This window comes from Triplophysa rosa, linkage group LG9 (genome assembly GCF_024868665.1).
Source record: "Triplophysa rosa linkage group LG9, Trosa_1v2, whole genome shotgun sequence".
NCBI lineage: Eukaryota > Metazoa > Chordata > Actinopteri > Cypriniformes > Nemacheilidae > Triplophysa > Triplophysa rosa.
This window is the reverse complement of record NC_079898.1, coordinates 19,555,545-19,577,670: the sequence shown is the minus strand read 5'-3', so window position 1 is coordinate 19,577,670 and position 22,126 is coordinate 19,555,545. Positions and strand designations below refer to the sequence as shown.

The following is a 22,126-nucleotide window of genomic DNA, read 5'->3' as shown; positions in this document are numbered from 1 at the left end:
ATAATGCCAAACGGACAGCTCCTTTGTTTCTCTCTCTGGACAATATTCACTATTGAACGCAAACAGGAGCTCCCCAAACGTAATCATTTGATAACGTCACTCAAACTGACTGGCTGGATGGGAGAACAAGCACTGAATGCCAGAGAAGAGAGTGCATGGACAATGGAGATGCAAAGATATGGAATGAGAAGGGAGGGGGGTCTTTTTGGAGGAGAAGTGGGCAGACAGGCCCATTAAAAACTGACCCCTTTCTACCCCTGAGACCTCTCCAGGGAAGCCCCTCGCCCACTCACACACCTGCTACAACTGCCTAGATCGCCCAGAGGCCGGCGAGGAAGAACGAATGGGCGAGAGAGAACGGGAATGTCAAGAGAGAAGATATGCAAGTGGTTTTTTCCACACTCTACTGTACATGAACAGACCACAGATGGGGGATGGTTAGAGTTAGAGTTACACAAACACTCGAATACGCTGAAATGTAAATGTCACAGCGAAGGAGATGGGAAATGGTTTAAGCTGATTTTATTCATGCGATCTCACATTCTCACTCGTTCAGATGCCCTTCAGGTGTTAAATTGAGACAGGAGGAAATCAGCCTCATGGGGGTCCTCACACAGATTTTTCTGTCAATGTATGTTAACGGTACAATGAACATGTCTATCCCATGGAAGTTGCCTACTGCAGACATTTGTTTTTTTCCCTGCCACACGTCTGTCGGTTAGTCAAACTCTCATGATGTAATTTCTCACAGATAGCAGTGTCCTTGACAGATGACATCACATCACTGTCATCGCTACAAACTAACACTTTAAGAATTTCATTAGCAGAGAACTAAGCAATAAATGAGCAACAAGGATGAAAAGAAAGAATTAATTTAACAGCAGGAAACACAAGAAAATGTAAACAACATAAATCACAAATGTCTTCTGTTTAAAACGAGCAAAAAGTTATGACAATTTCACAACTAAACGGTTTCTAAAACTTGATTCTAATTTATCAAAGTTACCATTAGGGCTGGAAGATATATTGATATGGAGATAGATATATATTCACATATATTAAATATTCATAAATTTAAGATAATTGTGCTAGCAGAACAAAGTTAAAGAAACATCACGAGTTTTAGGATCATTTTAATGTGGTTTATTTGGCCATTAAGTTATATGAAGACAGCAACATTGAACTAGTTTTTTTAATCACTCCTTGTCTTATGATTCATGAATCTGAGAATGGTAGGACACATGTTTTAAAACAAAGAATACTAATAATAACAAAATATAACTGAAAATAACTAATAATACCATAATAACTTATGTTAAATATATTATAATACCATAAAGTAACAGTGTGAAAGTTGGGAACACTTAAAGCCACAATATGGCCATTATTTTAAATAGGAATTTCTCTGAATTTGCACATTTTTGGTAACATTTGGGATAATGTAAGTACACAACTGCATGAAATATATCACACTGTGCAAGTGATTTTTGGATATTTCATAACAAAATTCTTCCATATTGTGGCTTTAAAAATAAAGTTACTACAAACTTTTTCACAGCCTTGCCATAGAAGAACCATTTTTGGTTCTCCAAAGAACCATTCAGTCAAAGGTTCTTAAAATAATAATTTCTTACAGTTTTAGTGTAAATAATGTTTTTCTGCTACAAATAAACCTATAGAAAACAGAACCATACAGCCAAAAATGCTGTGATGGCATTTGTTATTTTAAGAGAAGTCTCATTCGCTTCTGTGAACTGATTCAATCAAAAAACAAGTCCTTACATGACTGTAATGTAAATCCTTCAGTAAAACAACACATTTATAAAATATTGCTACTTAATTCTATGCATTGTTAAACATACTGAAATAAAAATACAATTACACACTATAAGACGAACGCACATCTGTGACTGTTATAAAACCCTTATGAATGTGAACTACTGCCACTTAAGGCCCATCTGTCCCCCACAAACCTCAAACAGCTGTCCAGAGGATCCGCTCAAGATGAGCAAGAAGAATAAATGTCACTCACACACTTTTCCTGTGAAAGGCCCTTCCCTGTCTCCATCACCTCCCACTTTATTCCTTTCTTCTAGTGTAAATGCCCTCTCCTGCTCTAAAGAGAGAGATACTGCCTGACAGGGAGAGTTCTATCACATCTGGATCTTAGCACTGTTTGCTGATTGTGCGAACAGATCTTAAAACCAGTTGTCTCATAATGTGAAAGTACCAGAGGGAAGAAAACAACCGGACAACACAACAAAATGAGAAATGCATAGAAGGATGCTCGGTGTAAATGTGGACACTGCTACTTCCTGCTGTGTGGTCAGCAAGGGGGACCAGCGAGGGCAGTGAGTGACCATCTGGAGACACACACGCACACACACTTGCTGCCCCTGTGTATTGTTAAGATCACAGGTTCTCCGCCTCCTCAGGGAACAACACTGAATTACACAGGAGCACTGAAAACACAAGCACACAAAACAGGGAAACCCCTCTGACAAGAATGAAAAGGGCTTACTTCAAAAAACCAGAAAGCTACCAAAAGTTAAAGACAAAGTAAGAAAGAGGATTGGGGCCTACACACACATACTAAGTTGCCTACATCATCCAAGGCATCACACAAACACCCTAAGTCTAACTTTTCTCCTAAAATATCTCATATTAGCAATCATTGCATATATAGAATTTGGCCAGAACACATAGTGCCAAGCCCGGTGAATGAAATAGATAAACTGGTGGGTGAGGGAAAAGTTGTTTACAGATAAACAAATAATTATTCACTTCTTTACTCCCTACTAAAATGTCCTCACAATATGTTTTTATTTCATTACCCTTGTGAGGACACTTTCAAAAATGCAGAGTCGAAACCACACACACACACACCCTCAAGCACAGGAAATAGAACACTCAACAACAAGCATCTTATTGTCTGAAAAAGAACAATGAGCACACCTAAAAATAAACGGGGTGAACAGACAGACAAAAATCCGCAGCAGACAGTCTGAAAATCAGGCCAGAGGCGTACACATACAAAGCAGCATTTCAGGGCTATGTCCACATCAGTATCAAAATGCATTTTAGCACAGTGCAGTTTTATCATAATTTGTATTTGTATAGTAACAATTAAATATATATTATTTGTTATTATGTATTACAAACATAAAAACCCATGCATGACATCATATCTTGTTGCAAACATTCACAGCAAGAGTATACTGTGACTACACGTTACTCATCGACACAAAACGAGTAACTTCTGGGAAATAACTGACAGGTTTCTACAGTTATACAGAGCTTACACTTCACATCACAAACACTTGGCAACATAGCACTGAAAGGCCCTCTCCTGTGGTCACTTTTTCTGAAATCCACTTTAAAGCAAACCAAATACACACATATCCGGTACCAGCATCTCTCACAGGCGATCAAACACCACATACACAGCTGCCAGTTGTGGGTGGATGAAAGACACGGCACTAAAGAAAAGGTGCTGTGTTCAATTAGTGCTTAAAAAACAGAGGGGGCTTCCACTTCCTCCACCCCATACAGATCTTTCCCAACTGAAACGACCAATCAGAAACCTGACAACACATGACATCACAAAATCTGACAACCTGCCAGCACTCTATCCCCAGGATCTTACCAGCTGCAGCTCTTCTGCCTGCGATGAACAAAGTTTTTTTCCCTCTTCAGTTTAACGCTCTCGCATAAATGCGACCACAAGTGATCATGCAGATTTCAGATAAAGAACTCTTGTGTTCTGTTCTCCGGAAGATGTTTAACTTTTTAGCGCAAATGTGTGTATACAGGCTGAAAGTGGATTAATGAATGAAAGGTAAATTTAGTGTGAAACTTGATTAAATGTGTACTTTCTTACCATTCTCTTTTTCTTCTCCCACTTTGTTTATGGACTCAGTCAGGCCCAAACTAGCAGCAGTGGGAAGCTTTCCGAGCAATAATTCTAACGAAGGCCTTTTGGATGGCAAAACTTTTTCTCCATTCTGCTCGTGCTCATCTCCACCTACATCCACTCCATCAAATCCAACTTTGCACAGGTGAGATGCTGCCGCCATAAGCTCTTCATCCTCTCCTTCATCATCAGCGGCAAGAACACTAGAGGATGCTAAGGAAATGACATCATCTAAAAAGGGAGGAGCAAGGAAGAAAATATAAACATCATCAATTGCTTAAATCAAGATGGAGACAGGGAGAAAAGGAAACATTGCTTGCATCACAAGCTAAAAATAACGTCCCTGTGGGAAATTCAACTATTGATGGCATTAAGAATTTACCTCATAATCACAGTGTCACATCAATCTCATCAATACACTCAATACGCAGATGGCAGCCTCTCTCAGCTGACTAACACAACAGTTTTGTTACCATACAAAATTACACAGATTGACAAGGCTGCATGAAAGAAAATAAGGTGGATTTATTTGTTTCCACTCATTAAAATGTTATATGAATTATATACACTCTGCTCCTTTGTTGAGCAATGTAATTTGACCTTCGCTTGCAGAATAAATGAACAATTGACCTATCGGTAAGCCCCGCCCCCCTTAGTTACTGTTGCTAACTCGGACAAGCGACCGGAGTTCATAATGTCTTTCAATGGCAGCTGTCAGTGTAAAAACCTTGTCCGAAGTTGTTTTTGGTACATTTTGTACTCACTTGTCGTCGAGGAGAATTCAAGTGGGACTTAAATATGCCATGGAGGGATATATAAACAATTTAAAAATAAATATGGTGGATAACAAATTTCATTTGGAAGCAAGGGTTTACAGATAGCAATGCAGGCAGGAGAAGCCTCATGTTACGGTCGTCACGATCGCAGATGACAACATCTAGGATCAACTGTTCATGTACCCCTGGCAGGGTAAGATTAAATTCCTGACCTACAATCTACATGCTGTGAAAACGGTTAGCAATTTAGGTTTGTACGTTAGCATGGACTCACTAATTTAACTAGTTTTAGCCAGAGATATGATACTGAAGCACAAGATGACATTAACGATCTGCAGATGGAAACTATAACTTAATGAAACTATGACAACCAGAAAATAAACGTTTTTGTCTTCACTGGGATTGGAGTTGAATTGTGTTAATGCATCCTCATTTTGTGTGGGTTTAGGAAATTGAATAAAATAAATTCCATTTCTCATGTTCCCAGGACACCTGGAATTAAGTACCCCAGGCACATCGTTTTATCATTTTTGTAGCATAAAACACCATACAATGGATCTTACAATGTTTCTCTACGGCGCTGAAACTTAAAGTTGTCTGAGTTCCGGTCCCGTGCAAATCATTATCCAACTGCCATTGGTTCATCTGCGTTCGAAGGGAGGGGGCTTACCGATAGGTTAATTGCTGACTCCTAATAACACACTTATACAACGCCATCTGTAATTGCTATAACTCCACAAAGTGAATTATTCTGGAGGCTAGATTCATTTGCCTTTTAATTTTGAGCTTTGCTGTGATCCAACTGACACGGGGAGAAAGTCATTATATAAACACATTCAACCGCACCAACACACATGTACACTTGAAAAACACGTGAACAAACATGCATGAAAAGGCAAACTCAGACGCTCGCACACACAAACACTCCTACGCTTGCAGTCTTAATTAACTCCCTCCTGTAATCACTCCATTAGGGATAGCACGCATGAGGAAGCACTGGATCTCTGGCTTTGTGGGTACTGTTGTGCAGGGAGCTAATTGGACAAAAATGCAAACAAAGAATTTCTGCAAATGGGAAGTAGCACTTCATTTCCTGAAGGCAATGTGGTGTTGCTCTTTAGGCAAAAAGCGGTTCAGACTCAACAAAGAGTAATACTGATAAAAACATGACCATTTGACTACAAAAGGTATAGACTCCCTTTCTGTATGTGAGTGTGTGTGTTACAGTGTGAAGCTTCTACCTTCTCTTGAAGAGGATGTATAAATCCCTCGTGGTTTGGGCCTACAGCTCTCCAGCTCTATTTCAATCTCATCCTGATATCCACAGATTTCACCTGCGGTATACAAATGAACACATCCTTATTCAATCAATACGTTAGACTTGTTCAAAGATCCATAATGCAAATCAAGAGCATAAATTCCTGCGTAAATGTTAACGTTACCTTCAATATCATCGACTTTCTTTTCAAGCTCTTGCTCAATCTGTTAAAAAGAATTGGCAGAGGAAGGTTTAGGCTAAAGTCTCAGGACACACATGCAAACTAGTTCATATATAATGAGGAGGAGGGCCAGAAATGGATGGATATGTGTGTCATAGCACATATTACAAAAAATGTTGATTTAAATGACAAAATCTTTGACTGAAAGTGTCACATGATCCGCAACCTGTTTTAGTTTTTGCTTTTTGAGTCCAGCTGTGAAAGAGGGTGGGTCACACTCCTGCTCCAGGTCCACCCTCATGAACTCTTCAATGGTAAGCTCACTGGTGGGCGTGTCCTCAAACTCATTCAGCCTGTCAATCAAACACACCGGGGGTCAAGACACAAAGCATCTGAGCAAAATCAGGCCTAAATAAAACATTTCTGAAAGAATGTTAAGGATATTACATGAACTACATTATAACATAAAAACAGCAGTCATAGTAGCTACAAGAATAATAGGTTGCAGACTAGACGGTATCACTGTATATGCGTGCGCTTTCCAAACAAAACACACACTGCACGCTTGTTTCATCATTTGTTTTTGTGAAGATGAAATCTCACCTCTTCCTCAGTGTAGCCTCGCACACTTTCACCACACTAATCACTTCCTTAATTGTTCGCCGAAACTGGTGCATGCGAGCGGAAACCAGGAGAGCTGCGACAAAACACAAACATACACTTTTAGCTAACAGAAGGAAAAAGGGTAGAGAAAAAGAAATAACAAGATGGAAAGAAGGAAAGAGGAAACGTAGTTAAATATGAAACTTTAATAAGCTTTAGAAAAGTGTACCTGCACTCCCGCTGACTCACCTCAGGCAGAATAAACAGACATTAAATGCACCTGTAATGCTGCAGAGCCCCACATGTCCGTTTCACTCCATTTCATTAAAGAAACATGAGGAACCAGATGCACTTCTGAACTAAATGACAAACTGAAGAATGCCCAACAACACTACAGCGCAACTGTATGTGCGCCTAAAGGTGTATGCAAACATGTAAGAGATGAGATATTAAAGAATATCACAGCCTAACAAACACAAAATACTTTAATTCACGTTCCTGCTTTTATTGCTGCTTTTAAAGGATTTATGTTATTTTAAGCCAATTATGTAATTATTGACCATTTTGTTTTAGCCCTTTTTCCACAATACAATAACTTGTCTTTAAAATTACTTTTTGTTTTCATTAACATCTCTAATGATGTTCAGGCTATTAGATGCTGTTACCCAATAGTCAAATAGCTATTTAAGCACTGTTTTAGCAAAGTAACAGCAACTTTTAACAATCCAATCAATTCCTGGTTGATAAAATCAATCCAGTTGAATATCCAGTTTCATTAAGCAACGCAACCTATTAAGAAGTCAAATTGGTTGTAAACGAGTTTGCACCTTGACTTTACACACAAACTAGGTTTAAACATCACGATTCACTGCCAGTTTCCTAAACCCTTATGGATGGTATATACTTCAAAAGACTGCATTAGGAAAAAATACTTTAACCTGAACATGTCGAACTGTCTGCTTCATTAATTTGATAAAATTATCTTTCAATAAGTTAAATGAGAGATATCTTGGGCTCAGGATCTTGTGGTATACAGTGGCAAAAAAAAAGTTTTTAGTCTTTCTTGAAATCAAAGAACCATTTCAACATTACAGCTACAACACAAGTGCTATTCAAGATTGAGGCTTTCATCACATGCAGTCCTCTCTGTTTGTCTTTATTCTGGGTCTTTCTCGCTTTCTTCCTCTGTCAGTCTGTCTGTCTCTCTCAAGCCTCTGATCACTCGCTGCGAAACAAACTCTTTAAGACTCAAGCTTCCTCTTTTCTCAGCGCTGCTCCTAAAAGATTAATGGCAGATTAATTATTCAGGTTTTTGCAGTGAAGGGGGGCAGAGAAACCCAAGCTGAGAGGCAAGAGGAGTCAGTTATTCTAAAAGCTTAATTACCGTACAGAGAGAAACTCTGCCTTGAAGTTTACAAAGGACTGAAAGTGTGGCATGGAAATAAAACTGCTATTGATGACACTGCATCAGAAATGAATTGCATTGCATTTCTTACACAATTACACTTCGCAATGCAACAAATGATGGGACCTCGCTGATTGTAAGAAGACACTTTTCAGATATTCTCTTTTATCAGCAGTTACGTGTGATGTTAAAGCAGCTTAGAAATGCATGACCTGATCTAATTACACATCATTATGCGGCACCCATAGGTGAAAACGAGGAGTTTGATTTTAGCACATGTTCAATATCAACTACATACTACAACAGGTACAAAACTTTTAGTTAGTTAGAGTTTTAGTTAGAGGAGATACATGGAGTATGAATTCCAATTTAAGAGAATTGAACTGAGGATCTCTCCGTGATGGCGTGTGTGCTTTTGTGCATGTAACAAAGCAACCCTTCACTAGCTCACATCATTAAAGAGGTTGCACCGTTAGGGGAGGGTTGCCATGGTTACCTGCTCCGCAGAGGCCTGAAGGTCTCCGTCCCGTGTGCATCCAGTCTCTCTTCATCCTCTGCAAGAGACGCAATGCCGTCATGGAAACATCATGACTCTTCTCTCCAAATTCCAGCATTTGCGAAAAACGCGGGATATAAAGGCACGGATCTGTACCGAACAAAAATCTCAATTACAAAGACAGACAAAGCATATCTACTAAATTTTCAGTTTTTAGAATGCTCAACTGAGTGTCAAATCTGTCTGACAAGTCTAAAGTTACTCATCATAAGTCACACAAGTTACACAGGAATCATGATTGCAGACTATTAAGTTACTGTGGCTCATCATCACCAATTTGTGGGCAGTTCAAACACAATTAGTGAATTTTAATATTACTGGCAATAATAAATCCGATTCAGATGTGTCAAGAACGCCCGTTATTAAACATCTAAAGAGCGACGCAAAAGTTAGCTCTAACAAAGAATGAGCACATCTTCCATATAATCTACACTACATATGTTCACTATAAGCCGCTTATATTTGTCTGTGGTGTCTTTGGGGAAAAACAGACAGAGAGAGAGAAAGCGGGAGGGAGGGAGAGATCATGCTGCGTTAGGATTTTATTGGAAATCAGTTGTGCGCAGCAATTTTTCCGATCCAAGTCCAGCCCTCGTCTACTGACATGAAGCCGGATAAATATAACTTGGACAACGCTTTGAGTTCTGGACTCGTTTGAGGTAAGAGCGCGCATTATCATTCATCTATCACGTTGCTCCGGTACAGTTACGTCGTGACGTTAATATTACGTTAACAAAGCGCAACTGAGTTTGTGACGGAATCTGCAGCGCGCAGATTAACGTTTAGCACAAACAATAACATTCCCTCAGTATTATTAAACAAGACATATTTTAGTTATATATTACTAAAATACTTTACTATATTACATAAATCGCATTTTCATTTGTGTTTTGCTCCTAAATTAAACTGAATAGCGAGTATTAATACTTAGGGTTACTAACCGCCAAACGTACGATCTCATTTGATCTGCCAGACCTGATTTTAATTTGACTTCGAGACGTACAGTACAAATAAACATGCAGAAAAGAAAAAGCCTTAATGCCTACATACAGTAGTCCACAGAGAACCATAGAGGGAACAAGATGATGGAGGGACAACCCTCCGCCCCTGACGTCAGAGAGAGAGAGAGCGAGAGAGAGAGAAAGAAAGACAGAGGGACCTCAAAATAAACTCAGTCAAACTTCATTTCGCGTGGTTGCAGCAGAGAAAAGGTCTGCTTGACCATTATTTGATAATACATCGGCACATACACTTTATTTGTGATTAGTTGTGTGCTATTAAGGCGATTTCACCAGGATATTTCGGTTTATGATCAGACAGGATGGGATTCAAGAAAAGGTGATCTCCCGAAATGGTCGGCGAAATACCAAATGTTTATACCGTTTTGTTTCCACATAAGACGCGCGATATTCAGGAATAACAAGGACCACGGTTGTTTCTGAAAAACAGCGTTGTTGATTTTTATTGGTATTTCGGTCAACTCGTGTTGGTTCTGATGCCCGCTGCGCCGGAATGCAAACTGTCCCATCATGGCCGGATCATGAAATGCGTTACTTTTCTACTCCTGCTCCCCGAAACGCTTAAAAAGTTGAAAAGGGCAAGCAAGCACCCGGGAAGACTGCCTGTGTGCTATAACGTCTTAACTATTTCCCTCAAGAAAAGGATGGCAGCGGAACTATACTCCGTGAACGATCATGCCTCGGTGCCTAAGAACGGGACCGTGATGCTTAGCCTGTCCGAGAAAAAGAGGAACGTGGAGCCGGTAGCGCAGACCACCACGACTGTAGCCACGACACCGACGACAGAGCAAAATATCAACAACAACAATGTGGAGATTCCCACCTGGCAGTCCGTGCATCCGACATTACGCGAAAGGCAAGTCAAAAACAACGAGAAGTACTACATTATGTTGTTTCTTTTACAGTAACATTTGCTATTAGAAATGATCTACTAATTTAATTATTTACATTATGCATTATTTTAACGTTTATTCTAATTATTTACATTTCGTTTTAATTTTACTCAGAAATGCACTCATGTTCAATAACGAACACATGGCAGACGTTCATTTCATTGTTGGTCCACCCGGACAGTCGGAGAGGCTTCCGGCACACAAGGTAAGTCCACATCCACATCTCTCTTATTAGATCCTTTAGGATTAAAGATTGACGGGACATTTCTCTTCCCCAGTATGTGCTGGCAGTCGGGAGCTCCGTTTTCTGTGCCATGTTTTATGGGGATCTCGCAGAAGGGGACTCTGATATCCATATTCCAGATGTGGAGCCCGCTGCGTTTCTCATCCTACTCAAGTAAGACTCACTAATCACATCCGGGCATTAATGACAGGGCAACTCAGCTTTCATGCCAGGCAGCACAGATGGGTCCACCAAGGCAAGGAACTGCCTTCTTATATAGAGCTATTACAGTTGTTTATTGGATTGCGAATGTTGTACTTTTTTCCCTGGGAGGAAGACACTATTTAAAGCGGTAGCAATGCAATGAAAGGGTATGACTGCCTGTTTATCTGTTAAATAGCTTTGGTTAAATAGCTACTTTTCAGTCGTGCTGAAAGAATATAACTAATCTGAAACTATTGTTTCCTTACCGCTTCTTTCCTCTTCTTTATTAGATACATGTACAGTGATGAGATCGAACTGTCCGCCGACACAGTGTTGGCTACCCTCTATGTTGCCAAGAAATACCTGGTGTCTGCGCTGGCTCGAGCGTGTGTGGGCTTTCTCGAGACGAGCCTAGAGGCACGAAACGCATGCGTGCTGCTGTCTCAGAGTCGTCTGTTCGAAGAGCCGGATCTCACGCAGAGGTGTTGGGAAGTGATCGATGCCCAGGCAGAGCTTGCACTCCGTTCCGAGGGATTGTCTGAGATTGACCTACCCACGCTGGAGAGCATCCTACAAAGGGAGACGCTAAACGTGAAGGAGGCTGTAATCTTCCAGGCGGTTCTAGGATGGGCCGATGCAGAATGTCGAAGGCAAAGCTTGAGCCCCACGCTGCAGAACCAGCGATCCGTGCTGGGAAAGGCGCTGCATCTCGTGCGCCTGCCTTCCATGACCTTACAGGAATTTGCAGATGGTGCAGCACAGTCAAACATTTTAACCCTTGAGGAGACGCACAGCATCTTTCTCTGGTACACAGCTGCGACAAAACCGTCGCTCGGATTTCCAGTTACGCCCAGAAAGGGGCTGACGCCGCAACACTGTCATCGGTTTCAATCCTCCGCCTACCGCAGCAACCAGTGGCGCTATCGCGGACGCTGTGACAGCATCCAGTTTGCCGTGGACAAACATGTGTTCATCGCTGGACTCGGACTGTATGGATCCAGCGGAGGGAAAGCAGAATATAGCGTTAGAATTGAACTCAAGAGACAGGGAGTGCTTTTGGCTCAAAACCTGACCAAGTTTGTGTCTGACGGTTCTAGCTCAACATTCCCTGTGTGGTTCGAGCACCCAGTACAGGTGGAGCAAGATGCGTTCCACACCGTTAGCGCTGTTCTCGATGGGAGCGAGCTGAGTTATTTTGGACAGGAAGGGATGACAGAAGTCCAGTGTGGGAAAGTCACCTTCCAGTTTCAATGTTCCTCTGACAGTACCAATGGAACAGGGGTCCAAGGGGGACAAATTCCAGAATTGATATTTTATGCTTGAGTACTCTGATCTGCTAAAGAAGAGACAGCGGGTAGATTACCGTCTGGAATTAATGCCTTTTCTCATAATGTAGCTGCAAGAAATATCTGGTGGAGGAGGGAAGGTTTCCTTTGGTCAGACTTCATTTATGTTTCACACAAAGGAATGCTCTTCAATGCTATTTATTTGCTAAACATTGTTTAAAGCATACAACTTCTATTTAATATTATTTTATTTCTAATTATTCATAATCTGCCCATGTAAAGAATGGGCATTTTGCACTTGAACCTAGGCAGCTTTATCTGTCTTGTTATTTAAATGTTATCTGTTGACAACTTGATGTCAAGTGACATGAAGAACACTGAAAACCATAAAACATTTATCTTCTATTCATCAGTATTACATTTTCTTTTGTCTGCTATATGGCTGTAATATAATTTGTTATACTGTTTATTTATAATATTGCTGTTTTGAGACTTCAAATTGACCATAAGAATCTTAAAAATTACATTGTGTCTGAACACCAGAGTTGCACAATCTGTCTGCAAGTAAAGCTTAATTTACAGTAACAGAGCCCCCTCTGTGTATTAAAAGTGGCATTACACTCATAGTCTCATACATCACTATGTAAAAAGCTCTAATTGTAAATGTGAAACTGACATGTTGTTTGTGATATTTCTCACTTACCAATAGCAGGTGCGTTGATGCACAGCTCTCTGGCTAAAACAAGGAAGGTTTTTCCCAAAATGTAAACATTCACCTAGAAAAAGGGGGGAAAAGAATGGGTAATAAAGATGGGCATAATTTTGTGGAAGCTTAGAAAGAGAGGGAAAGAAGGACAAAGAGAAGGGACATAAAAGCAAAAGAGCAATGATGATGAACAGACAGACAGAAAGCCATGGTCGTAACGCTATTTGAACAGATGCTGAAGGTTGCAAAGTTCAAAGCGCTGGGGTTTGGATCTATACCAGCAGTCCTGACTTTCTCACAAACACTACGTCTGTCTTTCTCATACTTAGGGGATGTACCACAAAAAAACAAAATATATCATTAAAATATCATTTAATTGTTTTAATGTATTTGTATTAAAAAATACATCTACACACAAACACAGAAACCCTATTCCTTCCATCTGGGCCCCACGGCTTTAAAGAGAAATCTTTTTTAGTTGATGTCAGAGGTCATGACCGCTGAAAAGTGGGATGGCCCTCACACACTCCTGACCTGAGAGGGGAGGTGGCAGCCTTATGCCTCAAAAAGAGCTCCTCTGTCTGGGGGAGAGCTAAGGAATTTATGGGTCCTTTCTCTGGTAAAATCCCCTAATGACTCAAAAAACGCAGTGGACAAGGTCTGTGTGCTAACGTGTGAGGCAGGGAGATTTTATAGGCCAGCTGGGAGGGTAAAAATATAAAACGGTCACACCAGCTGGAAGAAAGCTGCTTTCACACACTCAAACACGAACTTTGTATACAGTAGGGTCCCCGACTGCAGAGACTGAAAATCTATAATTTAACCCAAATTATTAAAATAAAATAAAAACATGAACACCAAGTTATGAATTTAGTGTTGCCTTTTGCTGACAACATGTTTGATTTACGAATGTTTAAGAAGCTTGGCTAAAAGAATGTTGTTTTGTTGATATTCTCACATTTTTCCAAAACTGCTAATTGTCCCAAATATGCAGAGAACAACAGCTATATTGCCATGCCAAAATTAAAACATAAATCCCAGATCAGATTTTTGGACTCCAAGGTATACATACATAATCCACAATGCACACACAGATACAAAGGTGAGTATTGTTGTCGTCCAGCAAAAACCTTGTATCGCCAAAACCTTAATTCCAGGAAATGGAAAAAGTGTTTTTGTTTTTTATTCAAACCTGTGTTGTCAAAACTGACAACTTAATACTTTTAACTAGTTAAATATTTTCAAAACACAGAGACAAACATGAAGGGTGACCAATATTAATGTTTCATGTAAAAATACTATGAAATATAGTGATACAAGCTTTCCAGCCACAATATGGTCTGTGCGGCATGGATATTGTAAAAAAAGATGGTTTTACCTGCAGCAAGTCACTCAGGTCCAGCAGCATGTCTGGAAGTGCGTTGAGGATATCATACATACAGTATTGCTTATGTAATACGTTTACTATTTCTTGGTTTGTGATGTCTAAGGTGCCATAAGGCGTCATCTAGGACCACAGATATTATTAGAAAGCATCATTACACAGATGATCACAAACACACAGAGATAGCGAGAACAAGGAAATGGCATCTGTTTTTCAACCACCTTGAAATGAATGAGATTTGGGTCAGATTTGGATTATTTGCTTGACATTTTCCCTCTCTGCACAGAGCACCACTGAACCGCCACCTCCTGAACTCTGGAATTACCCGTCTCCTAGCAACCGAGTACTCTGTGTCCATGGAGACCAACACATCTGTCCAATCAGTTCAAAGTGTACTAAAAACATCCTAATTAAAAGCATTATTATGGGATTAACAGTCACCATGACAACAAAGAGAGATAATCCTAAATTGTGGGATTATAGTTGGCTGTCAAATTACAGATTTATTTTGGTGCATCTGGGCCAGAACACTCCTGGGAGGAATTTCACATATATAAAAAAGAGCTGGTTTCCCTAATAACTTTAAAAACAGTCCTAGATGTACAACCTGTGTGGTATTAAAGAAAGAAGAATTCTCTGAGTGTTAAAATCCATGTACTTACAGTAAACCCTACAAAAGGAATTGCAAGATGGAAAAACTGGGACCTGCCACAATAATCCACAGGCTCAGTTTGTATACAAAAAATAATGGACAATAATGCCGGGTTGTCTAAAATTACTCTGTCCATTGGGAATTGAGACCAAAAAAAAGCTTTATTCTCTCTCTCACATCCACCCACACCCCTTACCCTCCTGGGCAAAAAGTGGAAGCTCTCTCATGAGCTCTTATGTAAACCTACCAGACGTCTGACTGAACATGTTCCTTACATAATCTCTGAAAGATGGAAAGACATAAACTGTCAGCCTCTATTATTTCTCAAGAAAAAATATTTTTATTTTCTACACGTCAAATTCACAAAAAGGTCAATAAAAATAAACAGGAACTAGTAACAGCTAAAGTTCTTGACATTATGGGACATGCTATATCTCCATTTGTTTTCCAAATCATAGACGATAAGGGTGTGCAAATGATGACAGAATTTTCATTTTTGGGTGAAGTGTAGTTTTTAAATTGCTAATTAACATGTTATACTAAAGTATTTTTTCATTATTTCTTTACTTTCTCATTTCACATACATTTAGGGGTAAGTAAAGACTCAATGTGTCAAAACACTTTCAACTGCCAGGTCTAACATTCGTCCCATTCAGTATAATGAAAAAACATCTCTGTACAGTTCATGAATTCAACTCAAGACATAAAAAACCAGTGTTCTGGTGGACAACTCACATCTGCATTAAGGTTCAACCCAGGCCTAATGCAGTCTCCTGAGAGACGCACCTTGCCTTTCCTGACTCTTTTTTTAAACACCATGGAAAAGCCTAATTTTAAACAAGCTACAGTCTCAGAAATAAAAGACTAAACAGGATGCTGATTACTCAAAAAACATACACACTAAAGATAACAACCAGTGTTGAACTGAGTGCGAGTCTAGGTTAATCATTACAAAAATAAGCATGAGTGTTCACACACACGGGAGAAGCAAGGCTTTATGACTAAGCGTCAGTCGCTGTGTGAGGCGTGGAATGTAGACATATGCGCATAAGGAGACGATCTCAAGATGGCTGACTCACCCTTCCTTCTACCACAGAGGACCCCTTCTGCATAACTTTTCTTTTTCTGTACCCCATTCATTTCCTTTTCATGTAATGCCATCTGACTCAGTTATATCTCAAGGCAGAGCATCTCTATTTTTCTTCCTTTTTTTCTTCTTCTGATTAGTACATTCTCTCCCTGAACACCTCTTTTCACATTAGCATCCAAGATTATGCAAATTAAAAGCTTTATCCTCAACTAAAAAATGACAGATTAATCAAGATTTACAGTGTACAAGATGGAAATCTATTAGTATACAACCACACATAGTAAAACACTAAATATGAATAAAAATATCTATAGTATGCTACACTGTTGCCACATGACCTAACATTGCAGTTTTCATTCTGAAATTATAAACGATAGTCATAATTAAAACTGTTTATTCAGACAACAATTTATATTAAATTTGATGAAGGCTTTTTAGTTGTAACACATCACTGTGTGGTTTTCTTAAATCTCTGTAAGCCATGATTTAATAAAGCCTTTTAATTTTTAATTCTACTTTAAGTGCCTTGGTCCACTACCCGTGTTTGCAATAAGAGTCTTCCACATTCTCATGGACAAACCTTATGCGTCTAAGGATACGAGGTGTGCCCTCTGTACGGCAGACGAGGTAGAGGCAGGCTGCAATGACATGAGACGATTTGCGGCCCCTGGTCAAATGTCTGCAGAGTGCCATCTTATAAAAGTTGAACGCTGTGTCCAGACAGTGCTTGTTCATTTGGAGCTGATGACCAAGATGGTTTATCTGGCGTTTGGCTAAACAAAACACATTGAAACAGCAGTTAGTCTGTATTAGTTAGTTATCTGTCACAGTACATTTTATGTGTGTTCATTTTCATGGAGCGAACTCAAGGTCAGACCCTTGGAGCACACTAGTGATTGGAAAATTCATACAAAAAAAGTCAAGAAAAGCATTTATAAAAAGTCAAACCAACAAGGATATTTAAAGCACTTTGCATTAATATACGTATATATAATGTGTTTAAAAGAGCTTATATTTAAATCAGGATTTCTAAATATAACGTTTAAAATGTATATGTGTTTCTGATAATAAATATATGTTAGTAAACATCTGTTCTACTTTCTATATCAGCACCTGCTGTAGTGGAGCTGTTTGAGAGGCATACACAAGGATATCAGAATGGGGGGGAGCATCTTTTAGCAGAAAGCAGGTCAGTTTATACATACTCACAGAGACTCCTTTGTTCGGTCACCACACACAGATAGTATAAATCTTGATGCAGACATAAGGCTGTTATTCACACACATACATTCCCACACACAATAAAGTGACCTCTTCATTTTCCCAGACCACAGGACACACGGAGCATATGCTTGTCTGACTAAACTGATTCATCGGTACTACACAAACGCACATAAACCCACCACACCTTATGACTCCTCAAGTTTAATAGTGAGAAAATCCTCTTTAAAAAAACCAGTACCATCTGGCTTTAACACACACACACTTAAATTACATAACACATTCTGTCTTTTTCCAAATAATTTGTCTTTGTACTAAAGGAAATACACATAAGCCAATACTTTAGAATGCTTGCGCAATCATGCTATTTACTGAAATACATAACAATACAGAATTGAGTTGCCACATCTAAAACTACATAATCCGTGATGCTGAAAGTTGCCAAATTCTTTTGACACCCTTATGGCTTTATACTTAAATATATGAAATATTTAATTTTATGCTGACCCTTTAGCCTAGGCCAGTGGTTCTCAAACTTTTTAATTGTTGGGCCCCCTTTGTGTAGGGTGCATCGCTTTGTGCCCCCCCTCCATTAAAGATTTATAATCTTAAACTTGTAATTTTAATTAAACCAAAAACATATTCAGTTATACAATGCTGGAACATCAATTCTTTAAGTTGGTGAACTCAATTTTTTTATGTTTGATTGCATAAGATCTATAATAAATTTCTATCTTTCATAAAATGCCACAAAATCTGTGGCCCCCTGGATGCATATTGGCGACCCCAGTTTGAGAACCTCTGGTCTGGGCATGTTCTTATTAGATGCAAAAACAGACATGAAGTGATGTAGGAAAAGGAATAATTTAACGTGGCAGCTCTATGATGATCATATATGCATGCACCCCTCACCATTCTGCAGTGTGGCAGCTCTGGACTCCCTCCCCACTCCAGTGTGGAAGTTCCCTCCCAATGATGGCGCATTTCCAGCCGCTGAGACACAAACAAACAAAAATGTTTTTCTGTGCTTTCCTGTGGCTCAGTGGATAGAGCATGGCACTAGCAATGCCAAGGTCATGGGTTTGATCCCAGGGGATTGCACATAGTCAGAAACAAATGTATAATACAATGCAATGTAAGTCACTTTGGATAAAAGCGTCTGCCAAATGCATACATGTAAATTAGGACTGAGTTGTAAACAAATATAATGTGCCAAATGTGAAATGGACGTGAATATGGTTTTGTAAGCCTAATTGGTGATCTCTGAGTCAGCACGTATTTCATTGATTTACATTAAATCCTTAATGTCCTTTTTATAAATGAAAACATTGAATAGAAACACTGATAGACCAGATAAAACAAGACAATGCACTGTAGCACTAATTTCCAGTTGCCTCTAAAGAAATTCTCATTTTTTAACTGCCACTTCCTCCATTGACTACATTAAGAACTTGACAGCCCTCTGGTGGTTAAAGACAGTACTGTAGTTAAAGGGATAGTTCGCCCCAAAATAAAAATGCTGTCATCATATATTCATTCTCGCGTCATTCAAACCTGACTATGACTCTTTCTCTTCTGTGGAACACAAAAGAAGATTTTATGAAAAATGATTAATGGTTTTGTGTTCATGCAGTTGAAGTCAAGGGGGCCAATGTTGTTTGGTTACCAACATTCGTCAAAATCTCTTTTATGTTCTGCAGGAAAAACAAAATCATACAGGTTTGCAAAAACATAAGGGTGAGGAAATGATGAAACAACTTTCATTTTTGTGTAAACTATCTTCTTAAGAAATGTATTAAAGTGGCTGAACTTATTCCAGATTCTGTATTGATTAGAAATCATGCCTTTCCAAAAACAAATACATGAACATTTCCAAAAAAGAACACTGTTGAAAGAGGTTGTTCCAGGCTCATAGGATTTGAGACAACTCCACAAATACATTTCTACTGTAGTGTAAATAATTCATCTGCTTCTTTATTATGAACCTTTCAGGAACACCCTAATAAAAAAGTTAGCCAACTTTTTTCTAAGCTCACAGTAATTATTCCTCATATAAAACATTAAAACAATTAAGAAGCAAAATCATTTCTCATATTATGAAAATAAACAGCTACTTACAGTCGCCAGAGACAAACTGCCCGACAGCAGACGAGCCTCCGCCGCTGTTCTCCACAAAAGACACCTCAGAAACAATGATGTTGTCCTCCAGCACAGAGCCGCAGCCCATGCAAACAGCAACTCCTCGTGCCTGGTCCACATCAATGTCTGTGCCCCCACAGTTCTTACACCTCCTCATGGTCTCGACTTATCAGTTAACACAAGGAATGTTCTCTGAAAGCATGCAAAAAACATGAGAGGACATCAAATTATGCATGTAGCTCAGGTTAACCAAGACTGTTCTCATTGACTCATTGTGAAAATCACTGAAATGGTGAAAATGTATTTAACAAATGAAAAAAAAACTATCCAATGGCACTAATATTGCCTTGTTCTCTGTTTGATAACTCAATCTTTGTATGAAGGCAAATTTACTAAAATCTACAAAAAACACCATGGGACATATTTTCTGAACACAGGTATTTTGGACACATATTTACCTTTTTGCTATATTTTTTTAGGGCACACGCCAACAGAAAGCAGTAGAGACCCGCTTCACATTTCAGCGTGTTATTGCAAACTGTTTAGGATGAAATAAGATGTACCACAGGTATGAACTCAATATTTCATTTTATATAAAAGTAGGGCAACAGCGCCTCTTTTAGGACCGAAAGTGCACATGCAAAGTTGCCCACGTTGCAAACCCCACAGGTACAGATTCTGATAGGACGTTTATTAAACACATCGGAACTTCTAGATTGACACGACATATAAAATCTGAAGCAAGCTGTTGTCTTCTAATCACTGCTGTGCGGTCAGTAACTGAAGTCAGTTTGAAACGTGGCGATGTGCTTACATTACAACCAACTCTGCACTTTCTTTTCATATTTTGAATAACGATACAAATCTGTGCGAATGTCTGAGGTCTGCCAAGTTCATTATACAGATTACAAAGAAAACGTAATGTGGCTAGCTGGAAGATAAACAAGCGCAGACTTACCTGCCGGCGTCTCAGCCGTTTAACGGGCCTTTCTGTTCCTGTTTGCCTTAATAAAAACCGTTTGTACTTTATTCTTAGACGTTATACGGTGTTTATGACTAACATTTACGATGCACCCGAAAATATGTGATGTGTAGTTTTACATGACAAGCCGGCAGATTTTGGATCCTGTTACTCTATGAAAAACAGCACATGTGTACTTCAGCATGCAATACGGATTATACCAACGTGAGGGGGGGGTTAACGTTAATAGTTTTAGAATAATGTTGCCGCATTGGAAACAATGTTGTTGTTTAATGTTTTATTAAACATAATTATAGGCCTAATAATATACGTATGAAATGTTTTAGCTCGGTGACTTAAGAGCCTGAGTTTACAGCAGCCCTCCCCTTAACAACGCTGCGTTATAGTATGACCCGAAAGGTTTACCACTGACGCAGAGCCGCTTGTACGACTTGATGATGCGGCGCCGCAAGATCCGACACGCAAATTACATCAAAGTACCGCGAGAGCGATTCGAAAGCAAACTCTTTAAGGTTTTTCGAATCGCTCTCGCGGTACTTTGATGTCATCCGCCGGTCGGATCTTGTGGCGCCGCATCAAGTCCAACAATTGAATATGACGTAACATAATAATAAGGCTAAATATTATATTCGTAAGTGTAAATGTTTCAGTGGTTTTGTTTTGGATGTTAAATGTTATACTGATTTGTTAGTAAGCTTTAATCTTTTCAGAAGATATAATGTATTTCTTACCCCTGGCATAAAACATTTTGTCATATTGTTTTTTCCAATTTGATATTTATTAAAACAATAAAATAATGAATAATAATAAGCATAGTATATAATAAGGGCTAGTAATGAGTTTTATAGTTTTTATAGCACTTTTTTGTTTTCATCATGGTGTATAAATAGCGTCTTGTAGTATGCTTTTTGTCCAGCAGGTGAATGAAATAAACTGGATGCTGCATTCTGTATAGCACGAGGGTTAAATCAAAGAAAGAAATATTAAAACTCATTGTCATTAACCGATGGTCATTCGGGGTTGTCCAGTTATACTGAGCTGTAGCTGGTGGTGATTTGGCTGCAACAGGAGGATTCACAGGTCGTCCACAGTTTCTATTATCAAAAGGACCAATTGAATCAGCAGATAGCAATGTACCGCAATCGGACCTTATTATTTAAATGAAAAAGGAAATGCCTCTTTACAACTAAAAGCAGTGAGCCCAAAGGATACAGGCAGGTACATGTGTACAGTGACCAATGCACAGGGAAGTGGAAGAGCCTAGACTTAAAGAGGTATGCTCATGCAGAACACCCCAATACCATAAAATTTGTCAAAGATATTCATCTTTCTGTTTAAGTCGCTGATTTGCTGTTTATTAGTGTTATTACAATTTGGCTGGTGCCAGATCATGATTCCAGGGTTCCCAGAGTCATGCTTTACATACACTTCTGCTTTACAGAGAATGATCAAGATGAAACCTCTGTATGGCAAATAATAATAAAAAAAACATTTATACAAGTAAACAAAAAAGGTAACAATTTATTACATATATAAAGCTTTCTCTTACACGCCCTGTGCGTGCGTGCGTGCGTGCGTGCGTGTTGTGCGTGTGTGTGTGCTGTGCGTGTGTGTGTGTGTGTGTGTGCGCGTGTG

The 22,126-nt window shown here is 39.2% G+C and overlaps 2 protein-coding genes across 5 annotated transcripts in view; one reads left to right on the top strand and one right to left on the bottom strand.

Annotated features, from left to right (window-relative positions):
* Positions 1 to 20,667, bottom strand: part of brf1a (BRF1 RNA polymerase III transcription initiation factor subunit a) — a 33,063-nt gene extending 12,396 nt beyond the window's left edge. For 2 of the 3 annotated variants that reach the window (XM_057341936.1, XM_057341933.1), the window contains exons 1-12: positions 20,468 to 20,667; positions 19,489 to 19,701; positions 18,283 to 18,363; positions 16,749 to 16,922; positions 14,402 to 14,433; positions 13,021 to 13,093; positions 8,633 to 8,782; positions 6,732 to 6,825; positions 6,355 to 6,481; positions 6,132 to 6,171; positions 5,931 to 6,023; positions 3,881 to 4,144 (exon numbers count right to left, since the gene is read on the bottom strand). In XM_057341936.1, coding sequence (XP_057197919.1) covers positions 3,881 to 4,144; positions 5,931 to 6,023; positions 6,132 to 6,171; positions 6,355 to 6,481; positions 6,732 to 6,825; positions 8,633 to 8,782; positions 13,021 to 13,093; positions 14,402 to 14,433; positions 16,749 to 16,922; positions 18,283 to 18,363; positions 19,489 to 19,666 — 1,306 coding nt within the window. In that variant the 5' untranslated portion in view covers positions 19,667 to 19,701; positions 20,468 to 20,667. Of the gene's footprint in view, positions 1 to 3,880; positions 4,145 to 5,930; positions 6,024 to 6,131; positions 6,172 to 6,354; positions 6,482 to 6,731; positions 6,826 to 8,632; positions 8,783 to 13,020; positions 13,094 to 14,401; positions 14,434 to 16,748; positions 16,923 to 18,282; positions 18,364 to 19,488; positions 19,702 to 19,967; positions 20,048 to 20,467 lie in introns of all 3 variants that reach the window. The other variant, XM_057341934.1, reaches the window with a different exon arrangement.
* On the top strand, positions 8,822 to 12,995 carry btbd6a (BTB (POZ) domain containing 6a). Of its 2 annotated transcripts, XM_057341941.1 has the most exons (5): positions 8,822 to 9,351; positions 10,350 to 10,567; positions 10,719 to 10,809; positions 10,883 to 11,001; positions 11,322 to 12,995. In XM_057341941.1, the coding sequence occupies exons 2-5, from the start codon at positions 10,356 to 10,358 to the stop codon at positions 12,352 to 12,354; spliced, it is 1,455 nt and encodes a 484-aa protein (XP_057197924.1). In that variant the 5' UTR covers positions 8,822 to 9,351; positions 10,350 to 10,355; the 3' UTR covers positions 12,355 to 12,995. The 2 variants fall into 2 exon arrangements, with proteins under 2 accessions (XP_057197924.1, XP_057197923.1); XM_057341940.1 differs by lacking the exon at positions 8,822 to 9,351 and having other exon boundaries at positions 9,771 to 10,567.
* Positions 20,668 to 22,126: the final 1,459 nt, after the last annotated feature.

What these genes read in the sequence shown, in the direction of transcription:
- btbd6a (XM_057341940.1), top strand. Translation starts at nt 10,188, where the DNA reads ATGCCCGCTGCGCCGGAATGCAAACTGTCCCATCATGGCCGGATCATG. An exon ending in CATCCGACATTACGCGAAAG is followed by an intron (nt 10,568 to 10,718) that starts GCAAGTCAAAAA and finishes AATTTTACTCAG; the next exon opens with AAATGCACTCATGTTCAATA. An exon ending in AGAGGCTTCCGGCACACAAG is followed by an intron (nt 10,810 to 10,882) that starts GTAAGTCCACAT and finishes TCTCTTCCCCAG; the next exon opens with TATGTGCTGGCAGTCGGGAG.